The sequence below is a fragment of the Nicotiana tomentosiformis genome, chromosome 10, assembly GCF_000390325.3.
Source record: "Nicotiana tomentosiformis chromosome 10, ASM39032v3, whole genome shotgun sequence".
NCBI classification, from domain to species: domain Eukaryota; kingdom Viridiplantae; phylum Streptophyta; class Magnoliopsida; order Solanales; family Solanaceae; genus Nicotiana; species Nicotiana tomentosiformis.
Genome location: NC_090821.1, coordinates 5,957,950 through 5,985,601, shown reverse-complemented (window position 1 = coordinate 5,985,601; position 27,652 = coordinate 5,957,950). Strand labels below are relative to the sequence as shown.

General features: G+C 38.0%; 3 protein-coding genes across 4 annotated transcripts; 1 reads left to right on the top strand and 2 right to left on the bottom strand.

Annotated features, from left to right (window-relative positions):
• The first annotated feature begins 449 nt into the window (after positions 1–449).
• Positions 450–6,411, top strand: LOC104111174 (putative proline-rich receptor-like protein kinase PERK6). 2 transcript variants are annotated; one of them, XM_009620811.4, is made up of 9 exons: positions 451–597; positions 797–1,303; positions 2,091–2,663; positions 3,133–3,219; positions 3,885–3,955; positions 4,053–4,129; positions 4,685–4,826; positions 4,932–5,093; positions 5,690–6,411. In XM_009620811.4, the coding sequence occupies exons 2-9, from the start codon at positions 877–879 to the stop codon at positions 5,909–5,911; spliced, it is 1,761 nt and encodes a 586-aa protein (XP_009619106.3). In that variant the 5' UTR covers positions 451–597; positions 797–876; the 3' UTR covers positions 5,912–6,411. The 2 variants fall into 2 exon arrangements, with proteins under 2 accessions (XP_070043625.1, XP_009619106.3); XM_070187524.1 differs by lacking the exon at positions 2,091–2,663 and having other exon boundaries at positions 450–597.
• Positions 6,412–6,909: 498 nt separating this feature from the next.
• On the bottom strand, positions 6,910–13,489 carry LOC104111171 (cyclase-associated protein 1-like). The gene is made up of 10 exons (XM_009620809.3): positions 13,023–13,489; positions 11,898–12,066; positions 11,762–11,826; positions 9,403–9,712; positions 9,179–9,326; positions 8,886–8,995; positions 8,724–8,779; positions 8,564–8,620; positions 8,310–8,453; positions 6,910–7,280 (listed from the first exon to the last, which is right to left on the bottom strand). The coding sequence occupies exons 1-10, from the start codon at positions 13,299–13,301 to the stop codon at positions 7,194–7,196; spliced, it is 1,425 nt and encodes a 474-aa protein (XP_009619104.1). The 5' UTR covers positions 13,302–13,489; the 3' UTR covers positions 6,910–7,193.
• Positions 13,490–16,259: 2,770 nt separating this feature from the next.
• Positions 16,260–27,247, bottom strand: LOC104111173 (NADH dehydrogenase [ubiquinone] iron-sulfur protein 8, mitochondrial). The gene is made up of 8 exons (XM_009620810.4): positions 27,091–27,247; positions 19,214–19,313; positions 18,696–18,749; positions 18,516–18,607; positions 18,256–18,369; positions 16,907–16,974; positions 16,711–16,822; positions 16,260–16,579 (listed from the first exon to the last, which is right to left on the bottom strand). The coding sequence occupies exons 1-8, from the start codon at positions 27,142–27,144 to the stop codon at positions 16,484–16,486; spliced, it is 690 nt and encodes a 229-aa protein (XP_009619105.1). The 5' UTR covers positions 27,145–27,247; the 3' UTR covers positions 16,260–16,483.
• Between the last annotated feature and the right edge of the window lie 405 nt (positions 27,248–27,652).

Sequence of the window (27,652 nt, the reverse complement as noted above, 5' to 3'; positions counted from 1 at the left end):
AATACATTACAGCAACACCTCCAGGCTCAATAGAACTACTTCTGATAATTAAATGAAGACGCTCAATTAACAATTTGTATTTAAAGTTAACGAAACGGGGCTTTACAGCGTCAACGAGTTCTGAATCAAGACCTTGCCAAACATTCAAAAAATGCGCTTAGTGTTCTGTTAGCCTTGGTTAATAACCGGATTGAAATTACGTCCTTTTTCTTTGAGATAACTCTCTTCCTTTTGATCCCCTTTGTTGGAGTTATTATTTCTTTAGTGACTCGAATCCAAGAGTCTATGATTATAGGTGGGGGTGCTGATCATTTGAGCAACCCGTCTTGTCACTCTGGATTTAATCAAAGGTAATAACACAGAGATCAAAATAGAAATAAAGTAATAATTACTCATATGGTCGAAAGCCGTTATTTCTCCTTAAGATATTAGTAGTAATAACAAAAGAAAATAGTAATTAGTCCTTTACTTTAGGAGGAATACGAGGAAGGAAAAAACGACTCATAGTTGCTTTGTAAAAAAAAACTATTATCAGGTAAACATGTTTTCTCCTTTCTTTCCTTTGAGAATCCTCCCTGCCCTTCTCCTAAATTAAAGGTATCACCTCTCCTCCTCCTTTTTTTCTTCTTAATTTCTCTCTAATTCTTTGTTAACATTCTTAATCTTTGATTTAATATATCATTATTACGATGCCTCATATTCATTGTTAAGGAAGAATTTGATGATGTTTTATGATAATCCAATATAGTGGCATGTTTTTACATGTGATTAATTAGTGTCATGATTTCTTCAACAGGATTGATTATTTTGGGAGAGTGACAAGGATCTATACGACGTTGTTCTTTTACCTATAGGATAACTAGGGCCTCTTCAAAAATGTCTTCATCTAATGACGATTTATCACCTAGTTCATCTTCTGCAAATAGTAATAGCGTTTCTCCTAACGATAACGATAACAATAATAACAATAACGACAATGACAAATCTCAGCATTCGTCTGATTCATCTAAGGGAGGATCGCAATCACCTCCACCCCCACCACCGCCCCCTCCACCACCACCGCCACCGCCACCGCCACCGCCACCTGACTCTCACTCAAGACATAAGTCACCACCACTACCAAAACATTCTTCAAATGATAGTGACAATAATCATGAGAAAGCAATACTTATAGGAATTGCTGCAGCAGCAGGACTATTACTTCTTGTTATGCTAGTTTTCGTAATATCTTGCTGTAAAAGGAAAAGAAGAAAGCCACGTGATCAAATGGGCTTCTACAGGGACAATTCTTATAGAGCCAAGGGTATAAATCCTTTCTCTTTTCATCTCTAATTACCTTACATATATTGTTATATTGCTGATATAATGTTTTTTTTTTTCCTTACATCATATCTTAGCTATATAAATATTTTTTTTTAGCCAGTACACTGAATTCAATGCCTAAATAATGAAAAGCATATTAGTCAAGTCCATTATTTGTGCTTAATAGCATGCTTGAGCAATCTTCTAAAATCAACTTGTTTTAAGAAGTGTTTTTTTCAAAAGTGTTTTTCTCAAAAGTACTTTTGGTGAGAAGTAGTTTGTGTTTGAACAATCAATCTGAAAAACACTTCTGAGAAACAATTAGTGTTTGATCAAGCTTTTAAAAACTGCTTCTAAGTGTATTTTTCTCAAAAATATTTTTCAAAAAAATACTTTTGGAGAGAAACTACTTTTTTCTGCTTCTCCAAAACTGCTTCTGCTTCTACTCAATACCACTTTTTTCTTCTAAAAGCTTGGCCAAACACTTCAACTTTGAAAAAGGCATTTTTGTTTTTTGCCTTGAAGAAGCTTGGTCAAACAGGTTATAGGAATTTAACCACTGTACATTGACAATATAAAAAGTTCTTTAGACTGTCAAGTCATTTAATTTATAAGATCATTAAGTATAGTGACTCGTAATAAGTGAAATTAGTAACATGAAAAATAAGGTACGTGACCTTCTAGTGTAAAAAATTCGAAGTAGATAATTCTTCTTAATCTTGTTAGCTTTCTTGCTTATTGCCATTTTTTGGTTTGGCCTCTAACCAAAGTTTCACACATTAGTACAGGTGGTGACTATTATAACAATGAACAACATGGGAATTGGAACAACAACAATGTCCAATCTTCAGAACATGTTGTTAAAATACCCCCTCCAACCAATAGTGCCGGAGTAAGCTCAGAATATAGTTGGCCAATACCACCACCACCACCGCCACCAATGAGCAATACGAGCTCTGCTGATTTCTCTGGCACACAACAACAACAACAACAACAACGAAAACCTCTGAATTTTCTACCTCCAAGCCCAATAAATATATCATTTGGTTTTACCCAAAGCAATTTATCTTATGATGATTTAGTAACTGCAACTGGCGGGTTTTCTAAGGCTAATCTACTTGGACAAGGTGGTTTTGGATTTGTACATAAAGGGGTTTTGCCTAATGGTAAAGAGATAGCTGTAAAAAGTTTAAAATCTAATAGTGGACAAGGAGAAAGAGAATTTCAAGCTGAGGTTGAAATTATAAGTCGTGTACATCATCGATATCTTGTGTCTTTAGTTGGTTATTGCATTGCTGGATCTCAAAGGATGTTAGTCTATGAGTTTGTTCCTAACAACACTCTTGAATATCACCTTCATGGTATGATATTAACATTACTTAACACTCTGTTTAGCACGAGATAAGTCATTTTCCGCGAAAATGTTTTCCATGAAAAAGTAAGTTTCTGGTGTTTTCTCTAACCAGAAAACAATTTCAAGAAAAATATACTTTTTTTAAATAAAAAAAAACTTCAGTGGAAAATGACTTTTATCGTACCAAACACACCTAAAAAACTGTAATATTCTAATTTAGTTTTTTTTTAAATGTTACTTAGCTGTGTATTTAGTATGACAGAAGCCATTTTCCGCGAAAATGTTTTTCATAAAAAAGTAAGTTTATGGTATTTTTTCTAACCAGATAATATTTTTAAGGAAAACATACTCTTCATGGAAAATGACTTTCATCATACCAAACACACTTTAAACTATAATATTCTAATTTGGTTATATTATTTTTTTTAATATGTTAGTCCTTTCTTTAAAATTTATCTCCTTTTACATCCTTGTAGGACCTGGTAACGCAGTAATGGATTTCCCTACGAGAATTAAAATTGCAATAGGAGCAGCCAAAGGGTTTGCTTATCTTCATGAAGATTGTAAGTTTACTTAGTTTTCCCTCTAGATAATTGAGATATTTAATTTTTCCCTTCGTGGTTAAGTACTCTTTATTAAGATTAGATTTTAAGTTACAACAACAACAACAACAATAAAAAACCCAGTATAATCTCACAGGTGGGATCTTGGGAGGGTAGTGTTACGCAGACCTTACCCCTACCTAGAGAGGTAGAGAGGTTGTTTCCGATAGACGCTCGGCTCAAGAAAAGGTGGAAAGAGGGGGAAGAAAGAAAGTCGAGGGAGACAAAAGACAATAAGGAAAAAGGGGAGAAAAAATAGCATCAAATAGTAACAATCAGGGAGCAACAATTTCCAGTAAAAGGGGAGAAAAGATTAGATTTCAAGTTAAACCCTTAAAATGTTAAATCAAATACATAGATAATATAAAAAAATATTTACATTATCAGTTGTAAAGGGTATCCCGGTGCTCAAATCACCTCGCGTTCACGCAAGGTCCAGGGAAAGCCGCATGCGGCCCAAGAGGTGTGATACAAACAACCTATCATAATGCAAGTATTAGTGGCTGCTTGCACGTCTTGAACCTGTGACCTATAGATCACACCGGAGACAATTTACTATTTACTGTTGTTAGAAGACTTTCCTTCTTACATCATCATCAGTTGTATAATCCTTTTATAAATTGCAGGCGACCCTCGCATTATACACAGAGACATTAAAGGTGCAAATATCCTACTTGACAACAACTTTGAAGCCAAGGTATATATACATAAGTTACTAATAGAGGTATTTTCCCTTTAGCTTAATACAATGTTCAGCTCTATTATGATCCTAACAAAAACATTTTTATCATCAGGTGGCTGATTTTGGGTTAGCTAAGCTTTCAGCCGATAACTTTACTCATGTGTCTACCCGTATCATGGGAACTTTTGGGTAAGCATTCTAAATATCTGAGTTAATTTGCTTTATCTTTTTTGTTTTAGTTGTCATTTAAGAATAACAAAAAACTTTTGTTCCGAATTATTTGCTTTCTATCATTGAAGGCGTGGATGTCGAGAATTAGGGTGGAAGACTAGTTGAGTGTTTCCTTGTTCATACTAGTAGTAATAGTGTTAGTCTTGTATTTTCTTATTCGTAGATTTCTATTACTATTTGCTACTCTATTTCTTTTGCTTTGGTTTTCATGTTGGATTGTTGATGTTACTACTTGTTGTTACTGCTTCTTTTTCATCTTTTCTTGAGTGGATGGTATACCGGAAATAACATTTCTACCTTCCTAAGATAGGATAAGGTCTGCGTACACAGTACTCTCTCCAGACCTCACTTGTGGGATTTACACTGAGTTATTATTTTTGTTGTTGTATCATTGATGTTTCCATTGTCTTAAAAAAATTATACATATGACATATTTTAATATATATTGTCCACAATAGATTGAAGAGATTGAAGAAAACTTGAAATGTTTTTTTGTTTTATTTCAAAATATAGGTACCTCGCACCAGAATATGCTTCGACTGGAAAGTTGACAGAAAAATCTGATGTATATTCTTATGGTATTATGCTATTGGAACTTATAACTGGACGTCGACCTATAGATGTCAACAGTGATGGTGACAATTTAGTTGATTGGGTATATATATCTTCATCTTTTCTGCTTGAAACAAAATTTAATTAGCCTTAAATTACTTTATATGAAATTATTAATTTGTAAATTTATATTTACGTACATATCCAGGCTAGGCCAATTCTTAGTCGTGCAACAGAGGGTGGAAATTATGATGAATTAATAGATCTACGCTTGGAAGGAAAATTTGATGCTCAGCAAATGCTATGCATGGTTACTTGTGCTGCTGCATCAATCAGACATTCTGCTAGAAGACGTCCAAAAATTAGTCAAGTAAGTTTTCTTTTCTAATATTTTCTATAGTACTCAAATCAGCCTCTCTGCCTTTAAAGGCAGAGGTCACTCTACCCTCCCCAGATCCCACTTGTGGGACTATATTGGGTATGTTGTTGTTGTCGTAGTACTCAAATCACCATAAAAATCCCATTTTATTAGTAATTGGATTTCCTAATTTAGTAAAAAGAGATGTGAGTCATATAATATACAAAAAGAATAAGGCAGTTTGGCGCACAAAGCATTCCGCATTCACACAGGATTCTGGGAAGAACCGCACCCCTAGGGGTGTGATGTAGTCCGCAAAGCCAAGATTTTAAGTTATGATTCCGGGATTCTAATCCTATTAAGTTATAGGGTTCTAAGTTAGTTAATAGATTTTTTTAAGGCAAATACAAGGTTTGAACTAAAGCTACTGGGTTCGGCCCAACCCGTTCCCGGCACTCTAACTCCGCCCCTCGATGTAGACAGCCTACCCTAATGCAAGCATTAGTGGCTGCTTCCACGACTTGAACCCGTGACCTATAGGTCATCCGTAGACATATAATATACGAGTATTAGAAATGGCTTGTTGACGATTGATAATAAATTTGCAGATTGTACGTACTTTGGAAGGTGATGTTTCTTTATTGGATGATTTAAATAAAGGATCAACACCAGGTCATAGTGGAATACCTGGATCAGGAGAAAGTTCTGAATGTGATGGACGTTCATATGACATAAAAAAATTCAAGAAATCTGAAATATCAAGTGAAGAATTCACAAGGAGTCAACATGGATCGACTGGTGAGTTTGTCCATTCCAGAGGTGAAGCATAACTAAGAACATGCAGCCCTTGAGCACAGCATTTGTGAATGTAGATGAGTAGAGTTAAAATTATAGCCGTCCGACCTGAGGAAAGTGCGGTCAGATTGGGAATCCCCAGTGTCTTGGTCTTTACCTTCGCTTCGAGGGCGAAGAAGGAAGGAAGCAAAGCAAGGCTTTCTGAGCTAATAGCAGTACATTGTTTTTTATTTATAAAATATAAAGTGTAGATATAACACATACCTTCATTCTAGACTTGAAGGATGCTTTAGGTACTGAAAAATAGTTTTTTGTATATATACTTCCACGGTTCCACCATAAAACATACATTAGACTGATGGTGGTAAATGTATATAGCTGCTCGTCAAAAGCAGCGTGACATAGTAATTTTATAGGTTAGTTTGTTGATAAGTTGAGTCATTTTATTTTGTTTTGGAATTTAAGACAACAATAGTGCGCATTATCAATATGTTATGTTTCTTAATTGAAGTTATATAACGTACCCATTTGTCAATTGCTTGTATATGTACTATACATCTGTAGGCAAGTTTCAGCTAGAAGCTAGAATTTATGAGGATATCTTGCTCTGTGCATTAATAATCATTCGGTTGAGATCATTTTCTTATTTAGCTTCAAACCCTTATTGCCTGTTACTCTCAGTTTAACATAATTCGTTTAAAGTTATATCAGAATCATAACTACTCAACACAGGTTTCAAAACATAGTTTTTGGCAGACAAGAAATGTAATTTGACAAAGCATAAGAATGATGAAACCAAGCCGAGCTATGTTTTCATTTTTAGTTTCTTTTGGAAAGGTTTAATTAAGAATGATATTTTGAGGAAGTACATTAGTTCAGCTGAAGGAATGTGGAATCCAAGTGCAGACCTTATGAACTGAGAAATAAGAGATTATAACAATGACCAGTCCGATAACATTATATTGACAAGTATTTTGCTCACAATCACAATACTGCCTAATTTAAAATCTGCACTTATCTGCTGAATAAACCATTAGTAGAAACATTACCACCTTTAAAAGGAATATATGAGAAAATTGATGGCTTACAAAGATCAAGCTTTAGTACAAAAAAACAGACGTGTTACAACAACAAAGTCACAGACACTCATTTTAAAAAAACTGCCAACAGGAGATGCGCATAAAATGCACAAGATACAATGATGAGGACATAACTTACACTCAAGAAAGAAAACAATCAACCACCCTTTAAAACTCTCAATCAAATTGGCAAATAATATGAAAAGCATAAGAAATTGAATGTCGAAATTGTCCCCAGTTAACCTCCAGAATGGGAGACAGGTGTCGTCACAAATTGGCCATTCTTGTATACATGAGAAAATTGCTGTGGCAAAGCATGCTCACCCTGCAATAATTGCCCATATTAAACTAGTTCGACCTCATCACAAAGACAAAAAGTAAAAGAAAAAAAAAACTGTTCGAAACAGGGAACACAGATAGATTTTACGCTGCCAGAAATAAGTTCAGCCCCTTTTGTTAATAGGACATAGGTACTCCAAAGTCTACACTATTACTATGATATATCCTTGCCCATCAGTTAAGATGCCAAGTGCTGTTCATCTAAAGCTGATTGAATAAGAGGAAGGAAATATCATCATCTTTTGCAAGGAGAAAAGGGCGTCTTCAGATTTACTTGCTTGTGTGAAACTCAAGATGTTGCAAAAAGAACCCAATGAGAAAAAGAAAAGAAAGAAAAACACGACAAGAAGATGAGAATATCACACAGACATAGCAGGATCTTCTTTAAAAATACATGGTTTGGCTTCAGCTCAGCGCTTAGCTCACAGCTTACCTTACAGTTTTTAGATGGTGTAAAGTATGTACAGAACTATGCTTGAAACCAATAACAGAAAACTCAGATTATAAGCATCAGCAGCTCCTTTTCTGTTTTGTCCCGTATCAAAACACCAAGGTGGCATTTGTCAATGAGTTCACTTGCACATAAAGAGGCTTCACGTTGCAAGTTGGTTTAAGTAAAGTTGAGAACAAAATCTAAACTTGAACTTCGAAAGAAACTTTCAAGTTGAATTGTGGTTTGAAGTTTCAAAATCTACACCCACATTGATCTTCTACTTTCACAAACTTTTCTTTTTCAAAACATAACTTCACTTACAGAACTTTTTACCAAATTCTGATTTAAATAATTTTTTCTGAATTCAACTTCAAATATATATGTCCAAAAATTGCATGAGTTATCTTCATGCACACACTTGTAAGGTATATTTCAATTAAGCACTTGTTACCAAGTGAGATGTCATTTGGAAGTCATTAGCTTCTAAGTTCATTCACATCTGATTTTGATGATTAGCAGTTAGCACAAGCACAAAAAGAAATACATGAATAGATAATTAAGAAAAAGGGAAAAAGAACATGCCCAATCACTATCAGGTCCAGCATCAGGAACCAAAACATTGATTTCACTTGACTTGGCTGTTGTAATGGAAGTCTCCAAAGAACCTTTGCTCAAGTACAACTGGCATCCAGTTGTATTATCGACTGAAATTGTTGGTGCTGAACCCTAAAGAGCCCACACAACAGAAAAAAATGCAATCACGAGGTCATGATACATAAAAATGAAGTTCAAATAAAAACATCAGTAAACCTCAAAGGAAAGCATTATTTGTATACCTGACATTGCACCTCCACACCATTGCAGTTGACAACCTCACAAGCTGCCACAACATCCTGTCCACCAAATTTATAAATCAAAATAAGCGCTTAGGTCTAGAAAAGAACCACCATTAATACTTGAACAATGTATTCCCTCCTTTTGAAGTCAATCACTGACCGTGAATACAACTCCCATCTTAGTGCACTTATCAACTGTTATGTTGTTGACTTTCCCTGTGACATCAAACAAACATCATCTCTGCATATTAGAACACTGAAAACCAACTCATCATTCTCCAGATTGTACCAGTACTTTATATTAGAGGAAAAATGAAGTTACCTTGGATCTGCAGAACTGAATCTTTGCAACCAAAAATATAAACAGATTGCTTTGCATCGCAATCATCAATGACTAGATTCTTTTTTCCTATATGATTCTCGACCACCCATCTGGAGCAAACACAACATCAAAGTCAGAAGCATATCTACCTAATCTCAAGCATGGATTAATCCCCTATCCCGGAGGGATAGCGGTAAGGTCTGCAAAAGACCCCACTAGTGGGATTCTACTGGGTTGTTGTTGTTGTTGTTGTGGTCAAGCATGGATTAATTGAAAGCAGAAGTTTTACTCACTTACGACCCATCTGAAGCTCCAATTTCGGAGGTCCAGCTTTAGAAAAAGAGGGTGAGCTAACATGACCTTCCTTTCCTCCTGCACTAATGACACCAGTTCTGTCTGCCCAGTTCTTTGTCTTCATATCATCTGTCACCTTTCTCAATCCTAGACAAAAGAAAAAAAATCAACTAAGGGCAAAATGATATCTACATTAAACAGGAGGGACGGTAGCTGAATTTACCAGAAGTCACTGGCTTTCCCGAATTAATTTCATCAAAAACAGCTGTCATCCCTTTCGTTTGACGTGATGATGAAGCCTGGGGAGATTCAGAGCTGAACAAAGAAGCTGGCGGTGGAGGAGGAGGCATGGGAGCACTTGGTGTGGGAGCTTTTGGTGGTGCAGATACAGCAACTTTCCCTGTAGCACTCCATACAGGACCCAACGGATAGTGACTCTTAACATAATCTCGCAAGCCAGGGAGATAAAGCTCTTTCAAGGCTTTTGCCCATTCAACATGATTCGAGTCTTTGTTTCGGAACTCCACAAGGACCTATATATCATGAAATTTTAATAGAAGTTAGAACAGTATTACACTTTATATAGTGCGCTATTAATGAGGGCAAAATAACATATATAACAGAAACCAAACAGCAGAAAATAAATTGGAATATGATCTTCCAGCTCGGAAGAAAATCCTTTTCCATCAAGGATTGAATGGACTTGGTTACTGTTTTATTCTAGCTGGCAACTCAATCAACTCTTGGTATTTTTTTTTTCATTTTTGTTTTGGAGTCCTAAAATTATGGAAACAAAGATAAAATACATTTTGTAAATCCCCAAGGAGATGACGTAGTGGTTGAAGCATGGGTGTAATAACCTAGAGCTTCCAGGTTCAAATCTCAACTACAACACTAGGGTGAGCTTATGTGCTAAAAATAATTCAAATATCTAAAAAATACAATAATAAAAATATGTCTAAATTATGAGATAGGTGTAAGGTCTGCGTACACACTACCCTCCCCATCCCCACTATGTGGGATTATACTGGGTGTTGTTGTTGTTGTTGTTATGTCTAAATTATGAGATATTATGTGGAAAACTTACAAGGTATTCCAAGAAGGAGAACATATTGATCAAGAGGAGAATCCAAAGGAGATAAAAGGAAAAGAACTGACATAGAAATTTCGTATTCCATTTTTTTTAATTCCACCCTAGCTTTTGTTTTGATTTTAGAAATAATTGTATCTGTCTCGATCTTTTTTTATGAAGTTATACCTATCCCGAATAGGTCGATTTTGGTCAGAGCACCCAAAATTGATTATCCGGTACGGATAGCACACCCACATCCACACTAGCACTTACGTCGTGTTGACACGGTGTGGCACCGAAAGTGAAGAGTCCGAGCAACTTAGTTTTCAGAATAATAATAAGTGGATTTACACTTGTTTGGGAACCGTTCTACAAACAATTAGCTACAAATTCACCCTCTCTTATCAATCCTTTATCCTTGCCACCACTCTAACCTCCGGCCTTCATTTGGTGATTCTGGCTTTGACTTCCTCATGGAGCCCTCCCACAAATCGAGAACTTGGTAATGGAAGGCCTTGATTTTCTGTTAGAATTCCGAGATCAGATACCACCAATTCCTAGGAGGCCTCTAGGAACTCAAAATTCTGAAGTATTCACTTTGTCCATAGGTGCTTTCGGCCCTTTCGACTTCTCCTCCCTCCTTATAGATTGAGTTCACACCCCTCCTCCACTCTTTTAGATGCCCGTCATCCTTCACTTCAAATCGCAACAACCTCTCATGATGTTTTTTTAGGGGATTCAGACTGCTAGACAACACAGACTTTGACATATGTCTGCTATGTTTTGTTCAGTCAAAGCAGACGGAGCTGAGCACTTAACAGATTGCCTCTTTCTTTCTTGCTTTTTTCCCCTTCTTTTTCGTCTATAACCAAGAAATCCTTGTTTCCAACTTTGAAACTTGCCGGATATTGTACCCATACCTCTACCAATCTCCACTTAAATACCAAGCCGGGTTCACTGATTCGAGTTCGAACCTGTAACTTGTGCTTACCATACATCTTATACTAGAAACTTATATGTCAATGGCAGGGTTTGAACTTGTGATGTGCGTCCAACATTTAGAAATTGACTGTAGCCTTCAATAATAAAGATATATCACCAAGACACGATCTTTATACCCTATCCTACACCTTGAACTATTACCATATATCACATATTTTTACACCCAACCAAAAACTAGAAACCGACAGAGAAAAAAATTTCAAAGTTAAATATTTCCATGGAAGACGTTTTGCTCCAATCCAAAGCACCAAAAATAGCATTCACTTCTTGATATTGCATAAAAGGGCATATGGCGGGAAGGTTAGAAAGGTGTAAATGGTTCTTTTCCCCCAAAATAAAGGACGTAAATTCAAGAAACAACATCAATCAAGGAAATTTAGGGTATGAACAAAATGATCGTGGTTCCTTTCCACCTAATTTTGGCCAGGCCACAAAAATATTAGAAATACTTTCTCAAGCAAGAGAATGATCAGAGGAAAGAGTGAGCAGCTAGAGGAAGTCCAATTACCTTGTTATTGTAAAATTCAGCCATCTGCCAACTTTCTTCCACGTGTGCAATAGGCATACTCAAACCTAGAGAGCACCAACATCGTCAACAAGTGGACTGGGACTTAACAAAGTGGAGAACTTAGAGAATATCCTACCACAATCCTTTCCAGTGTAAGCTATCCATGCCAGGGCTGTCAGACTATCAACAGCAGCCTTCAAGTGATTGAAGAAATCAGGTCGCCGTCCTTCTATCATTTTTGTAGCTTTCACAATCACATCATTCAAAGGCTTAAGAAATTCAGCCAAACCAGACATGTCAGGTTTCTGCACGATCAAGACCAAAAGTGAGCATAATATGGGTGCATAAGAAAGAAAAGTATATTTCAAACACGTAACAGATTCGTTTGTTAATCAGAGCACATTATCACAACAAGACATCTCAACACTATGTTTTCTATATAATGAACAGCACGCTGTTTAACAGATAGTCCATTAACAGTCTATAGCTGCAGTATGTGTCTTGCATTAAATGAAAGGAGATCAACTTGAAAGATTCCACATAACTTGCATAAGATATTACATTTCAAAGTGATAAAATCAACACCTATATTTTGACAAAATTTGTGAGTGCAATACAAAAACTCGGATAGCTCACGATTGTTTCAATTAGCAGAACTGCAGAAGTTACCGATAAGACCCCTTTTATAAGTAGAAGTTACCAATTAGACTTATTCTGCTTCTGAGCTCTATCTTCTCCATGCAGTTGAAACGAGACTTCTTATCCTCCAAATTAACCCCTCTTTCCAGAGAAATTACAAGTCCTATCCAAAAAGTCGGACATCTCCTGACTGTTTCAGTTAGCAGAATTCACCAACAAGACCTATTCCAGCTCTTGAGTACAATCACCTCAATGCACTTGAAACGAGTCTCCCGAAGCTCCAAATTAGACTATTCATATATTGTAAGAATCACTCGTGCTTTTCCACTCATGATGCACAAATAAACCACATGAAATACAACAATGACAAAACAAAAGGGACATGCTATATAAGTTCTAGCATTTGTACTACTAAAATTAAATAGACAAACCGAAGTAAATATAACTTCCATCATAATTATTCAACTGTTAATCGACGCAGTCAACTAGTATATCAGAATTTAGACAGTGAAAGTGTATCAATCAATTACGTTTCTATCTCAAACTAGTAAGAATCAGCTATACAAAAACCTCTCAATCTATAACGTTCGATATATTGAACTAATTTAAGAGAGCTAATAACCTGAGTCTGCTTGATTTTGATAAGAAGTTCACGCTGAGCTTCAAAAGCCTCCTCAACAATCTTTGTCACATCCAAAACTCGCCCTCCAATCTTCTCTGCAGCACTTCGAACTCTCCCGACGAACTGAGACCTCAGATCGTCAAAGGCAATAATCGACGGATCTAAAACAGCCGCAGCTTCACCCTCCCCCGGCGAAACTCCTCCGCTGAAGCCGCCGGCTGACAGTGCCTCAAGCCGTGTGACGGCGGACTCCAATCGCTGTATCAACTTCTCATCCATCGGCAACGTCAACGCATGAAGCTAGAAAACTCTAGCTGTCTATCTATCCTCTAGAACTTTCTCTCTCTAGAACTGAAGTTGTGATTCGTAGATAGAGTAGATCTAAGGATCGTGTGTGTGTTGTTGTGATGTTTCTGTGTCTCTCTCTGTGTGTAACTGTGTATGTGTATTGAGTGGAGAATGTTTGTGATAAAGTTATTTGAAGTCTTTACTTTTGAAACGCCGAAAGGGGGAAAAAAGAGAAATTTTGCGGATGTGGAATATTATTATGTTTGCTGTCTGAAGTTTAGGCAATCGGATTTGAGGGCCTACACGTATCTGATTAAGTAGAAAATTATGTCTTTTCTGCGTTGTAACTCACTTGGAAAGTGTTCTTTTTTCTTTTCTTTTTTTGACTGTGTTGGATGTCACGTACCTTGCCATATCAGTGTCCCTAACCCATTTCACCCCTTTTTTTTTATTTTTTTTCTACTAAAATTTTCTTTTTCTCTATCACTATTGTCACCATTACCGTTACCATAAAAATATTATATTTCAAATTTAATCTTTTATATATGGATTAGGGGCGCAGAAGTTGCATGTCATGTGACATCCACCTCATCAAATATCACTGTCACGTAGGATTGGATGTCCACCTCAAACAAACTTAACAGAAAAGGCGTATATTTGAACCAATAATATTACGACAAGGGTATATTTGAACCTAAAATATAATGAAGGTGTATACGGTCAAAATCGAGTTTGTCCTTCGTATAATTAGTCAAGATTTGAACATGATGGACCGAGGGTCGTCATTATAATATCGAGATATGATGTGAAGCTAGATTATCGAGCTCAAGATTCATGAACTAATCAATACCGAGCTCAAGCTAATATCGAGCTCCAGTCGATAGCGAGCAATGATGAGAAGTGGTCCGAGCTCGAGTCAATATCAAGCTCAAGTCAATATCGAGTTCGAGTCAATATCGAGCTATGATGTGAAGTTGTGTTATTGAGCTCAAGAGCCAGAGACCGATCGATATCGAGCTCGGGTCAATATCGAGCTCGAGATCCAGAGACCGACCAAGATCGAGCCAAGAGACAAAGAGCCGTTGTAGCCGCACTAGCGGAGAGAATCTCGGCGGGAATTAAGGAAAAGTTATTTAACTAATCTATCATAGAATCTCCACTATGTATTTTTAATAATATCTAAAGTAGGATTCCTCCACTATATTAAGAGTGGCTATCATTTCTGCAAGGGGATCCATCACACATTGAACATTCAGACATCAATACACTCTCACATTTCAGATATTATTGAGATTTACACACATATAGTAAATATTATCCTTTTGGGGTTTTTTTTTTTACATTGGTTCATCTTGTTCATTTATAAATCATTCTCTACTCAATTTAGGGTTTGTATTTTATTCCCTTTTTACAATCAATATTTGATATATTTCTACTTATTTCTCCAATTTGTACCAAGTTATACCACGTGTCCTTAAAACTACGTATAAATTTAACTCTATCCGTTTTTCGGGTAAACAGAAGAATATATTTAAATATTTTCTCATAGTATAAGGGTATATTTGGTCCTTTACCGATTTTTTTTTCATTATTCTCTTTAATATTTCTTCCTTAATAGTAATAATCTCCCTCTGAGACAAAAGTACACACAAATCTAAACACTCTCCAAACTGATTAACAGTGACGACAATTTTTTGGATATAATTCTCAAATGAGATATAAGACCGTTTTCTAGAAATAGCTTGTCCCTAATTGAACGCAAGGAAGAAGAGTGGGTTCCCCGAACCTTAGCGCTACCTCTGATTTTTCGTCTTGCGCAACATCTGCCTTTACTCGAGCCAATTATGCGTGGCGCTGAAGAGTAAGGCGTCCCGTAATAGGCCAGCCGTCCTACCTAAACCAAACCGTCATAATTAATGAACAAGTGTAAGCTTCGTTGCCCAATAGTTTCATAGAGAGTAATTGCATTTGGATTAGAAAACACACCCCTCCGCTTTTCTTGCTCCAACATTTATTTTCCAGAATTGTTCTGATATATTATTTTGCAGACATTTTAAACAAAGTATAGTCGAAACTAATGAGAGCGTGCTGTAAAATTCCTACCCTCCAAGTTTACTTTACTTCACTTAATTGTGTATAAAAAGGTTGTGGAAAATATCAAGATAGTACCGGTTCAGATTTTGCTTGTAATCTTGAGTCAAACACAATTTGCAGATCAAGATAAAAGGATTGCTATCTAAAGTTTACCAATATTGATATGACACATCATTGTTCAAGTGGTAAGATTGAAATCCCGAAAATACAGTAACAGTGAGCAAATAGAGGAGCAGCCCGTCTTATACAATAAGCACTCAATCCTTGAACCTAAAAGAGACACCAACAACAAACCCAGTAAAATTCCACAAGTAAGGTCTGGGAAGAGTAGTGTATACGCAGACCTTACCCCTACCTTATGAAGGTAGAGAAGTTGTTTCCGAAAGACCTTCGGCTCAAGAACAGTAAAAATGAAGCAATAGAGAAGCAATAGCAACAAGGTAATAAGACAATGGGAGCAAATAATACAACGAGTAATAACAGAAATCCAGGGATACGAAACGACAAGAAAAGTGCCAATCCTACCGAAAATAATGACACACCGTATAAAAACAAGGGACTAGGACCCGACTAGTACTACTACTACTGGTAAGACAAGGCGAAACTCTAGACTGTCTATCAACTCGCCACCCTAATTCTCGACCTCCACACCTTTCTATCGATGGTCATGTCCTCGGTAAGTTGGAGCAGAGTCATGTCCTGCCTAATCACCTCACCCCAGTTCGTCTTAGGCCTCCCTCTACCCCTCCTCTGACTCGCAATGGGCAACCTCTGGCACCTCCTAACCGGGCATCTAAAAGAGACACCATGTTTGATATATAATTGCACTGATGAATCAACTAAATTGACAAGATCTTCAGAAAATATCATCTTGAAGCACTAGCATCAACCTTTTCAAATATAAAAAGATGTAGCTCCATATTTTCACCAATTTGTATGTATATACTAAATAGAGCCATTTCAACAACAGAAAGACAAGGGAAAGAACAAAAAACAAGGAACAGACTTCCAACAGTTTCCTTTACTTTATTAATTACTCAGAAGCTAGAAAGTTTCATTGTATCTCAACTCAAAAGTACTCAGCGGTAGAGGCTTTCAGATCTCAGATTCTCAGCAATCTCAGTTTCCCATCGATCACCATTCTCAAGAAGCTTCTCCTTGTCGTAAAGAAGTTCCTAATGGATTAAGCAACGCATTAGTCAAGCAGTGTAGTTATAATCCACATTTTCATGCTTCGGAAAATAGATTATTTGAATATTTCAACTTTAGCTTTGACACTGTAGCTAATTTACTTATTACAACAAACCTCATGAGTTTCAGTTGCAAATTCAAAGTTGGGCCCTTCAACAATTGCATCAACAGGGCAGGCTTCTTGGCAGAATCCACAGTAAATGCATTTCGTCATGTCAATATCATACCTGTAAAATTCAATTTACACATAAGCATGGGTGATGGATGTCTGAGTAGCTACTATAACACTGAAAGAACCGCCCATAGTCTACCTAGTCGTCCGACGACTCCCATCCTCTCGGGCCTCGGCCTCAATAGTGATAGCTTGAGCAGGGCAAATCTGTTAAAATTCCATTTTTATTTGTTTCAGTACTTAAGACACATCATACCATATAGAATTGAAGTAGGCTAGTAACATCATTGACATGAATCATAGATTAAATTAGGAAGCACCACAGTTCATAATGGTAGACGCAGCAATCCTTTGAAGAGAGGATGCAAGATCACTGGTCTAGTCCATGGCAGCTCCTTTTTTTCTAGTTTGGGTTGTCACAACGTAAACTAAGTTTAAGCATTCACCATACCGGTGACCATTTACACTTCTTGGAGCTGCTCTATAAAGCATAAACTGCATTTGCTTTTTCCAGACAAGAATGCTGTAATTGTCACAGCTTTCACAACCTTGAGAGTAAAGCATACATCATCAACTCTTGCCTTTAATCACCATGCTAACTGATCCGGAAAACATGAGATGTTTCAAGGTTGAATGCAATAAACTAACTACACTCCATCGAATCATCTTAGGGCAATTTGAACCCTTTCTCTTTTTTTTTTTACGGTCAATCAAGAAATCCCAAGGGCCAGTAGTGGTGGTGATGCACGGTTTGCAAACCAGGTGGATACTAGGCTCCCCCTCTACCCTTCTCCCCTTAAATACCAGGCTTTTGTCCGCTGCAGTCCGCTGCAGGATTCAAACTAGTCACTCGCGCCTACCCCGCACATTATACGTTGCACTCTTACCACTAGACCAAAGTCTTGAGGGCCATCTTGCACTTTCTTCAACCGCTATACGCTTTTTTTAGTAGGGAGGGCAGTGAAGAAAATTAGTGCCACAACAACAAAAATTTTGAGAGTGTACACTTAAGTGCATACACTACCTTGAAGTCTAAAAGTAGAAGCTACCAAAAATACAAACAGTTTAATATCAATTTCAAAAATACAAGACCAACTTTGATATTCTACCTTCTCAAAGTCTCACATTATTACATGATAGTGACCATGCATACGCAGGCATCTAAATAATTCATGAGGGTAACCAACGGTGATCAGTGTTGGACGTAAGCAAGACGCAAAGAATAACATGTAGCACTATCCTTTTTTTTAAACTGAGAAATCTTGTGGGTTAGTTATCCCAGCCCCATTTGGCGTGCAGGTCCAAAACTCGAGAGTATGCGCCCACCCCTCTACCCCCTCCCACTTAAATACTAGGTCTAAGTCCTCGGCAGGGTTCAAACTGGTACCAGACTCTCGCATTGTACTTCCTTTACCACTAGACCAAAGCCCCTATGGCAACTGTATCTCACTGTTTCAGCTGTTATAGTTATCTCAAACTAGCACTTACAGCTTCACAAAGTTTACACGCAATGCATCGTTCTTCTCCAGTTGGATAACGCCGAAGAGCATGTTCTCCACGAAAACGAGTGCTTAAAGGGCCCTTCTCAAATGGATAGTTAATCTGCAAAGTGAAAATGGTTATTGGATTTTCTGCTCAATTGAGGTAAAGACACCATAACATGTAAAAACCATGTTTAGGTGAGATGGAGCCCAGCCAATCAGCAAGTGGCTGAAAGGAAAAGATAGTAGAAGCAGAATTAGACTTACTGTTACTTTCTTTTCAAAGAAGTACTTGAGCGTCAGCATCAGACCTCGAACCATTTCAGTCAAAAATAGTGTATTGATGCTTCGCTCAAAAACTGCATTTATTTGACAACTTTCAGCACTCAACAATGCAAGCAGTGCAGAGAAACCAAATGCAAAGCTAAGTAGAGGAAAGGATTTTACCTGAATTCCAATCTTTTGATAACTCCTTTGCTAGCTGCTCTCTTTCTTCATCATCTGAAGCATGAAAAAAGGTAACTAGGATCATTTACATTCTACAAAAAGAACCCAGTAACTAGATATCAGGAAACAGCTTGACAAATGATCCCATCAACTCTGATCCAAGTAGTTTCACTTGCAACATTTTAAAACTGGAATAGATCGCCATATTGTATCACGAGACAACAAAGTTTATTTCACTTTGTCCTTAATCTCAGTGGATAGTGAATATGGACATTCATACTCCAGACATGAACATAATCTTTTTTTATGTTTGGTGGCAGAGGTCATACTACACTGCACATTGTATGTGAATTCTAGGAGGCAAAAAATCATGCACCTCTGGGCACTCATCAGTAGCCAATACAACATTAGCCTAGGCTCGGTCATCCATATACGTGCTTTATATGTTAAGATATGCAAAGTAAAAGGGGGCTTTTGACCTGGGGAATTTTGGGATGACTGGAGAACTTAGCAAATACCTTTGTCGGTAGAAAACGAATGCTTAGTAGCAAATGAGCGGGTACCAAGCAGAGTCCCACTGGGGGCATTAGTCCCTTGCAATGCTTGTCCTGCCAATACCTGTATTTCCCAAACAAAAAAGAAGCAACCAAACCATTAGTTTTGAGCCTTTTGACACACTTCATAAACACATGCGCACATGTTTATGTTGCAATACACACCAAAAGCCTAAAGTAGCCAAGTAACCGACACCTCTCTCCTCTCCACCAAAGTTTCTCAAACAGACAGAATATCTAAATGGTGTCAATCATGAATAAAGGTCAGCAACAAAAGATATCCATTATATTCTTGTCTTTTTCCTTTTTCACCTACCCCAAACCTCTTCTTCCCCCGACTCATGTAAGCTAATTCAAATATCAGATCAGCCAAATATCCTATGATGGTATGCATTGTAAGGGAAGGAAAAAATGGAAATGCAGCAAAAACCCATTCTTTATCCTACTTTTTTCAGATATTCTTCCAGAATAATGAAAACGTGCCTTGAAGGAACTCCAATCTGAAAAATAACAGTATGCAAAGCAAAGGTGCCGAGTAGTGTTGGCATCCCATAGCGTTCGATGGCAAAGAATCAAAAGCAAACACTAAATTTACAAGACAAGGAAATTCTCCTCTCAAGCATAAGCTAAGGGTACATGGATTATGGCAAAAGCTTACAGTGACATAATCTAGTGACATGCAGGTAAGTTTCAATTAAACAATCAGCTTCTTCTCAACCCAAACTATGGGTTTCGCTATATAAATCATATACATCCATTACCTCTATCCAAACTTAATTTCCAATATTGTGCAGATAAGTTTAACGTCAATAATAACATCAGGGTTTCAAGAAGCTCCGGGAGTAAGCAAGGATTATGAAATGGTTAGATGCACATAATTCTACTGAAATTAGAATGTGCAGAGAATACATAAATGTTTGAGTGTTTTTTCACGCGGTCACAGTTCAGTCCAATAATAGAATTTGGTTTTCGAATATTCTGATGCATATTTTGATTATATATAAAGTTTACACCCTCCGAGTTTGCTTATTCTAGTGTGCTTTCAAGAAATTATAAGTGTAGGAGTATTGTACTCCTATTTACAATTTCTCCTATGATCAAGACTAATTCTGACATGTTTTATTTCTTTACCTGTTTTTCTGACCTTTAGTGGTAGATTATAGTTCCCGTTAGTTCCTTTATTTTATTTCTTCACCTGTTTTGTGACCTTTAGTGGTAGATTATATTTTGGTAATTCATTGTATCTTTGGTCGCTTGTTTTCGGGATAGTGCTTGCGTAGTGACTCATAGATTATAGTGGCTTTGGTGAACGATGGTAAGGTAAAGTCTTGTCCTCGGGCGTGCGGGGGGTAGGAGGGCTAAGGGAGCTACTAGGCTCAAAGTGGGGTCTTGAAACATAGGAACTTTGACTGGAAAACCTGCAGAGCTAGTGAAGATTCTCGAGAAAAGAAAGGTTAATATAGCTTGTGTACAGGAGACTAGGTGGGTAGGAGATAAGGCGCGTGATGTGGGTAGTTTCAAACTTTGGTATCCTGGGAAGGTGGGGGGCAGGAACGGGGTAGGTATCTTGATTGATAACGACCTCCGTGAACTAGTGGTGGAGGTTAGGAGGGTGAATGACAGGCTGATGACTATTAAGCTAGTTGTTGGAGGTTTTACTTTGAACATAATCAGTGCGTACGCACCCCAAGCAGGCTTGGATGAGGAAGTCAAGAGGCGTTTCTGGGAGGATTTAGATGAGATGATGCGTGGTATCCCGCACACCGAGAAGCTTTTCATAGGAGGAGATTTCAACGGCCACATAGGAGCGACGTCTGGGGGGTATGATGATGTGCATGGTGGCTTTGGTTTTGGAGATAGAAACGGAGGAGGAACGTCTCTGCTGGACTTTGCTAAAGTATTTGATTTGGTGATAGCAAACTCGAGTTTCCCAAAGAAGAGGGAGCACTTGGTCACCTTCCGGAGTTCGGTGGCCGAGACTCAGATTGATTATGTACTCTGCAGGAAGTCCGACAGGGGTCTTTGCACGGATTGCAAGGTCATCCCGAGTGAGAACCTTTCGACCCTTCATAGGCTCCTGGTCATGGACCTTAAGATCACGAGGAAGAGGAGGAAGAGGGCGACGTATAGCCAACATAGGATAAAGTGGGGAGCCTTGACGGAAGCTAAAGCGCAGGAGTTAGGGGTCAATCTGGTGACTATGGGGGCTTGGAGGAGTAGTGGGGACGCAAGCACTATATGGACCATGACTGCGTAGTGCATTAAGGAAGCCGCGAGAGAGGTATTAGGGGTCTCAAAGGGTTACTCTGGTGGTCACAAGGGAGACTAGTGGTGGAATGGAGAGGTGCAAGGAAAAGTGGATACCAAGAAAGCAGCGTATCTGAAACTAGTGGAAAGTGTAGACGAGGAGGAGAAGAGGGCGAATAGGGAGCATTATAAGTTGGCTAAGAAAGAGGCTAAGCTAGCAGTTACGACGGCCAAGACTGCAGCTTTTAGTCATTTGAATAAGGAACTCGAGGGCCGAGGTGGGCATAAGAGGTTGTTCCGATTAGCCAAGGCGCGAGAAAGGAAGGTGTGTGACTTGGACCAAGTGAAAAGCATCAAGGACGAAGAAGGTAGAGTTTTGTTGGTTGCGGGGCTTATCCGTCGGAGATGGCAGACCTACTTCCATAGTCTCTTGAACGAGGAGGGGGACAAGAGCATTGTACTAGGTGATTTGGAACTCTCCAGGAGTCGTTGCGACGTTGGGTATTGTAGGCGGATTAGAGTTGATGAAGTTGAGGGGGCTATGCGTAAGATGAGCAGGGGCAAAGCGACCGGGCCGGATGAAATCCAGGTGGAGTTTTGGAAGAGTGTGGGCAAAGAAGGCTTGGAGTGGCTCATTAGGTTATTTAATGTCAGTTTTAGAACGAAGAAGATGCCTAAAGAGTGGAGGTGGAGCACGATGGTTCCTGCATACAAGAACAAGGGTGATATCCAAAATTGCAATAATTATTGGGGTATCAAGCTGCTTAGCCATACTATAAAAGTTTGGGAGAGAGTGGTAGGGCTAAGGGTGAAAAGGAGTGTGACTATTTCCGAAAATCAATTTGGGTTTATGCCGGGGCGTTCGACTACAGAAGCCATCCACCTTGTTAGGAGATTGATGGAGCAGTATAGGGAGAGAAAGAAGGACTTGCATATGGTGTTCATCGACTTAGAAAAGGCGTACGATGAAGTTCCGATGGAGGTTTTGTGGAGATGTTTGGAGGCTAGAGGAGTACATATTGTCTACCCTAGGTTGATTAAGGACATGTATGATGGAGTAAAGACTCGAGTGAGGACGGTGGGGAGGACTCGGACCATTTTCCGGTTATGATGGGTTTACATCAGGGGTCGGCACTCAGCCCGTTTTTGTTTGCTCTGGTGATGGACGTACTGACACGCCACATCCAAGGGGAGGTGCCGCGGTGCATGCTATTTGCAGATGATATTGTATTGATTGACGAGACGCGAGACGGTGTGAACGCGCAATTAGAGGTATAGAGGCAGACCCTGTAATCTAAAGGTTTCAAGTTGAGCAGGACCAAGACAGAATACTTGGAGTGTAAGTTCAGTGGCGAGACTCTAGGAGGGGAAAGGGAGGTGAGGCTGGACTCGCAGGTCATCCCTAGGAGAGGAAGTTTTAAGTACCTCGGGTCTATTATTCAGGGGGATGGGGAGATTGATGAAGATGTCGCACATCGTATTGGGGCGGGATGGATGAAATGGAGACTCGCTTCCGGTGTTTTGTGTGACAAGAAGGTGCCACCGAAACTTAAGGGTAAGTTCTACAGAGTGGTGGTCAGACCAACGATATTGTATGAGGCTGAGTGTTGGCCAGTCAAGATTGCTCATGTCCAGAAGATGAAGGTAGTAGAGATGAAAATGTTGAGATGGATGTGGGGGCACACCAGGTTAGATAGGATCAGAAATGAGGTTATTCGCGATAAGGTGGGTGTGGCCTCTATTGAGGACAAGATGCGGGAAGCGCGGCTTAGGTGGTTTGGTCATGTGAGGAAGAGGAGCACAGACGCCCCGGTGAGGAGGTGTGAGAGGTTGACATTGGAGGGCCTACGGAGAGGTAGAGGTAGGCCAAAGAAGAGGTGAGGAGAGGTGATTAGGCAAGATATGACACAGTTTCAGCTGACCGAGGACATGACCCTTGATAGAAAGGTATGGAGGTCGAGGATTAGGGTAGTAGAGTAGGTAGTGTAGAGTGTTCATAACATTAGTATTGGCACACAGTCTCGCTTTCTTTTGGTAGTAGGTTTTTATGACTAACCGTTGTTTTCTTTCATTGTTGATCACTTTACTGTCTTGTTGTTTTATTCTGCTTTTATATGGCTTTTTGGTACAGTCCCTTCTTGCCTATATTTTCATTAATGTGGTGCTTATACTATCCTGAGCCGAGGGTCTATTGGAAACAGTTTCTCTATCCTCACAAGGTAGGGGTAAGGTCTGCGTACACACTACCCTCCGTCCCTCCCCAGACCTCACGGTGTGGGATAATACTGGGTATGTCGTTGTTGCTGTTGTTGATCAAGACTAATTCTAGGTACAGATTGTAACTCCCTAGACGGAGACATGATTCCTTTAAGCATATTAACAACAAGTAAAAAATCCATCTCTAGTACTAGGTTATTAGACCATGATAAACACACCAGGGTACCCCAAATGGATCTGCCAAAAATTGAAAAGGTTTAGCAAAAACTATGACCAATTCTCCATTTTTTGTTCCTAACAACTCATATCCGGAACTAACAGTTGCATCACTACTAGTTGTTAACTTAAGCATATTATCTTATTGCTCTCTCTCCCATATAATTGATCTGCTAGTGAGCTTCAGTTCATATACTTCCACTTCACTGCATATTATATTCTAACATCACCAAATTTCTATACTTGGCCAACTCCTCTTCAAGAATATTGTCAAATGAAAAATAATTTCATGAATAATCCTTGGAATATAGCATTTTAATCTTCCATATTAGCATAGCACCTTGCTTCCACAATTTCAACCAAGTGAAAATTGGGTGCTTGACACAGACTTTTATGAAGATAATTTTGAGCATTAACCTTCAACCAATTATGTAAAAAGTGTGTTCATGTCTGGCTATGCCAAATACTCCTGCAAAATAGTTCCATACTATTCTTGCAATATCCCCGAAAACAAAGACATGTTCATCAGTTTTTCTTTCTTGAGGATTTATGCAACAAGTACACTTTGAGACAAGAAGAAGGCAAAAGTTCAATATTGTCTCATCCACTAGAATTTTCCATTTAATTACTCTCCACACTAAAACTAAATTGTGTGGATCCTAGGAGTGCCATAGATTTTGCAACAAAATGGTTTTTGTGTTGTCCTTATGCTATTAATACTGTGAAGAATTGGGACATCAGCAATACGAGGAAAGGGATGAATTTGTTGTGGTTGGGTCAACGATGGGAAGATAAATCTTGATATTCGTTAGACTTGTTCGAGCTTCTGAACTAGTTGGAATGGATTGTGTAGAATAGTATCACCCAAACAGAGTATCAATGCAATTTGGATTTAATCAAGATGTGCCCCAATTGGTTTGAATCATGCAAGTGATACCCCACAAATTGCTTGGAACAATTATGAAGACCAATTAAAGATGACAAACTCTATATACCTTCGGGGCTCTTCGACTCAAATGTTGGCAGACGATACTTAGAGTGGTGGAAGAACCAAAAATCACACGTGAAGATGCAGTTGAGCATGTAATGAAGAGACAACGGTCTAAAACTCATGAAAGGATACCAAGAATGTCTCTGTGACAGTAAGAAAGATGAATGCCTATGTATGTGGTTATCAAAAAAAATATGAACGCCTCTGAATGTTGTGAGTTTGTACAAAAATGTGATGAGGTTAGAATAGACGGCAAGTACAACAATGACAATGTGGCTTTAAGCTCAACTTGCCTAATAGTTTAGAACTTGCAAATGAGGGTCCAAATGCAAACAGGAGCAATGGTAGATATGCAGAGCCTTCAGCAGTCTCGTCGAACTGAGTTCGCATATGGGCAAAGGTTCCGTGGAAGTATGTAAAGTAACTACAATATCGACATAACTAAAGGAAATACGCATATAGGAAACACAACTGGGCACATCTTGATTAAATTCAAATTGCATTAATACTTTGTTTGGTGATATTGTTTTACACAATCCATTTCAACTAGTTCAAAAACTCGAATAAGTCTAGCAAATATTAAGATTTCCCTTTCCATCGTTGACCCAACCACAACATTCTCACCCATTTCCATGTAAAATATTTTGATGTCCCAATTCTTTACAATATCAATAGCATAAAGGTGACACATAAACATTCTGCTGCAGAATGTATAACACTCCTAGGATCCGCACAGCATAGTTTTTAGCATGGAGAGTAATTAAAACGAAAATTCCAATGAATGAGAGAGTATTGAACTTTTGCCATCTTTTTGTCTCAAAGTGTAGTTGTGCATACAACCTGAAGAAACAATGTTGAACATGTCTTTATTTTCGAGGGGTTGCAAGAATGGTATAGAACTATCTTGCAGGATCATTTGTCATAGCTAGACAAGAGCACACTCTTGGTACAATGTTACAGAATTGGTTGAAGGTTAATGCTAAAAAAAAAAAATCGATGAAGTAAGTGAAATATCATTAAAAGGCGAGGATTACAAAAGAGGGAAGATGTTAGCTCCAATACAAGGTTAGTACTCAAAATTATCCTCATAGAAGTCTGTGTCAAGTCACAAAATTTTCACTTGTTGGGAGTTGTGGAAAGCAATGTGCTCTACTAGATACGGAAGATTAAAATGCTCTATTTCAAGGATCATTCATGAAGCTAATTTCCACTTGAAATATTCTTAAATACGAGCTAGCCAAGGATAAAGATTTGGTGGTTTTGGAATAAAAGTGAAATATAAGTATGCGAACCTAAGCTCACTAACAAACCAATTATATGGGAGAGAGCAATCAAATAATATGATTTAACTAAACATCAATGGCAGTGGTGACGCAATATGAGTTCCGAGATTGGAGGAATTGTTAGGAACAAAAAATAGAGAATTGGTCATGGCTTTTGCTAAACCTCGTGCAATTTCAAGTAGCTTCATTTGGTATATCCTGGTGTGTTAATTGTGGTCTAAATAACCTAGTACCTAGGTTAGTCTTGATCACAAGAGAAACTGTAAAAAGAGTACATTATTGATACACTTAGAATCTTCTTGAAAGCACACTAGAACAATCTAACCAACTTGTAAGGATTGAGTAATAGGCCAACCTACCGTCACTCTCTTCCTTTATCCAGATTTACCAAAGCACCAAAGATAAGGAAGTTAAGGCAGTTCACATCAAGCCACCTTGAGGAACGTCATGTGATGATCAGGATACAAGAAACGACGAGGGGGAGGGGGAGAATTATCCAACTCTAGTATTTTACGAGTGTTCTTTTCAGGAAATGTTTTCCAATGAGCAAAAATACTTTGGGAAACATTTCTTAAGCATTGATAAAAAGGTCCAAATATTGGATTGTGTTTTGCATTGAAATATTTGATGAAATTTTGAAATACCAATAATAATGTCTAAGCGTTGGTTAGAACAAGTAAGTAGAAATATTCTCAGAGAAAATTAGGTCCGCTCTTAAGTGATGATAGTCATTTTCTAGGTTTCAATTGGAAAGGAATAATATTCTATGACTAACAATTTATCACGTGGATCGACTACGCGAAGCTCAGATAGTGAATCCCAACTAATTTGGGATCGATTGGATGATTAATGGATTGGAATTTGTAAAGAAGAGAATGGAGACTTACAAGCTGACGAGAACGTAAAGCAGACAGAGATTTGCGAGCTAAGATGGCAGCCATTAGAGATGAAAATGGGGCCTCTTCCTTCAGAACCAGAGCGATCGAGCAAGAGCTGAAAAGCTAGTTTTGGGTTAAAACGTTGCGTTTTACTACTCTCTAATACTGCCGCTTGTTTGGATGGTTACCTTTAAATATAATTTTATTTTAATTATCACTTAAATCATTAAATTTTTGTTACATAAAAATTAAAAGTAATAATCATTTATATCTTATTTTTTCTCTCATCTTGCTCTTTCTTATTAGTAAATAATCATATTTTATGTTTTACCCTACTTTTTTATATAACAAGTCCACCTCATGTTTACTTTTTCTTTGTGATATTACAAGTTTATATTTTTTATTGTTGGTGCATGACATCATAAAACGACGACAAACGATATAAAACATCCAAACATTGTTAAATTTTTACCCGTAGTTAATAGATTACATCAGATTTTTATCGTAGTTAATTGAAGGGTAAGACGAATTTGAGTTTTTTACACATATGATCTCTTTGTAAAAATTATTT

Bases quoted from the DNA above. Each gene is read 5' to 3' on its own strand.
- LOC104111174 (XM_009620811.4), top strand. From the start codon at position 877: ATGTCTTCATCTAATGACGATTTATCACCTAGTTCATCTTCTGCAAAT. The intron at 3,220-3,884 runs GTAAGTTTACTT...TATAAATTGCAG, and splicing joins TGCTTATCTTCATGAAGATT to GCGACCCTCGCATTATACAC. The intron at 3,956-4,052 runs GTATATATACAT...TTTTATCATCAG, and splicing joins ACAACAACTTTGAAGCCAAG to GTGGCTGATTTTGGGTTAGC.
- LOC104111171 (XM_009620809.3), bottom strand. From the start codon at position 13,301: ATGGATGAGAAGTTGATACAGCGATTGGAGTCCGCCGTCACACGGCTT. The intron at 12,067-13,022 runs GTTATTAGCTCT...TTGATCGTGCAG, and splicing joins TCAAAATCAAGCAGACTCAG to AAACCTGACATGTCTGGTTT. The intron at 9,713-11,761 runs GTAATTGGACTT...CATGATATATAG, and splicing joins CTGAATTTTACAATAACAAG to GTCCTTGTGGAGTTCCGAAA.
- LOC104111173 (XM_009620810.4), bottom strand. From the start codon at position 27,144: ATGGCTGCCATCTTAGCTCGCAAATCTCTGTCTGCTTTACGTTCTCGT. The intron at 18,750-19,213 runs GTATTTGCTAAG...TTCATGCTTCAG, and splicing joins TTCGTTTTCTACCGACAAAG to ATGATGAAGAAAGAGAGCAG. The intron at 18,370-18,515 runs GTAAGTCTAATT...TTCACTTTGCAG, and splicing joins TCTTTGAAAAGAAAGTAACA to ATTAACTATCCATTTGAGAA.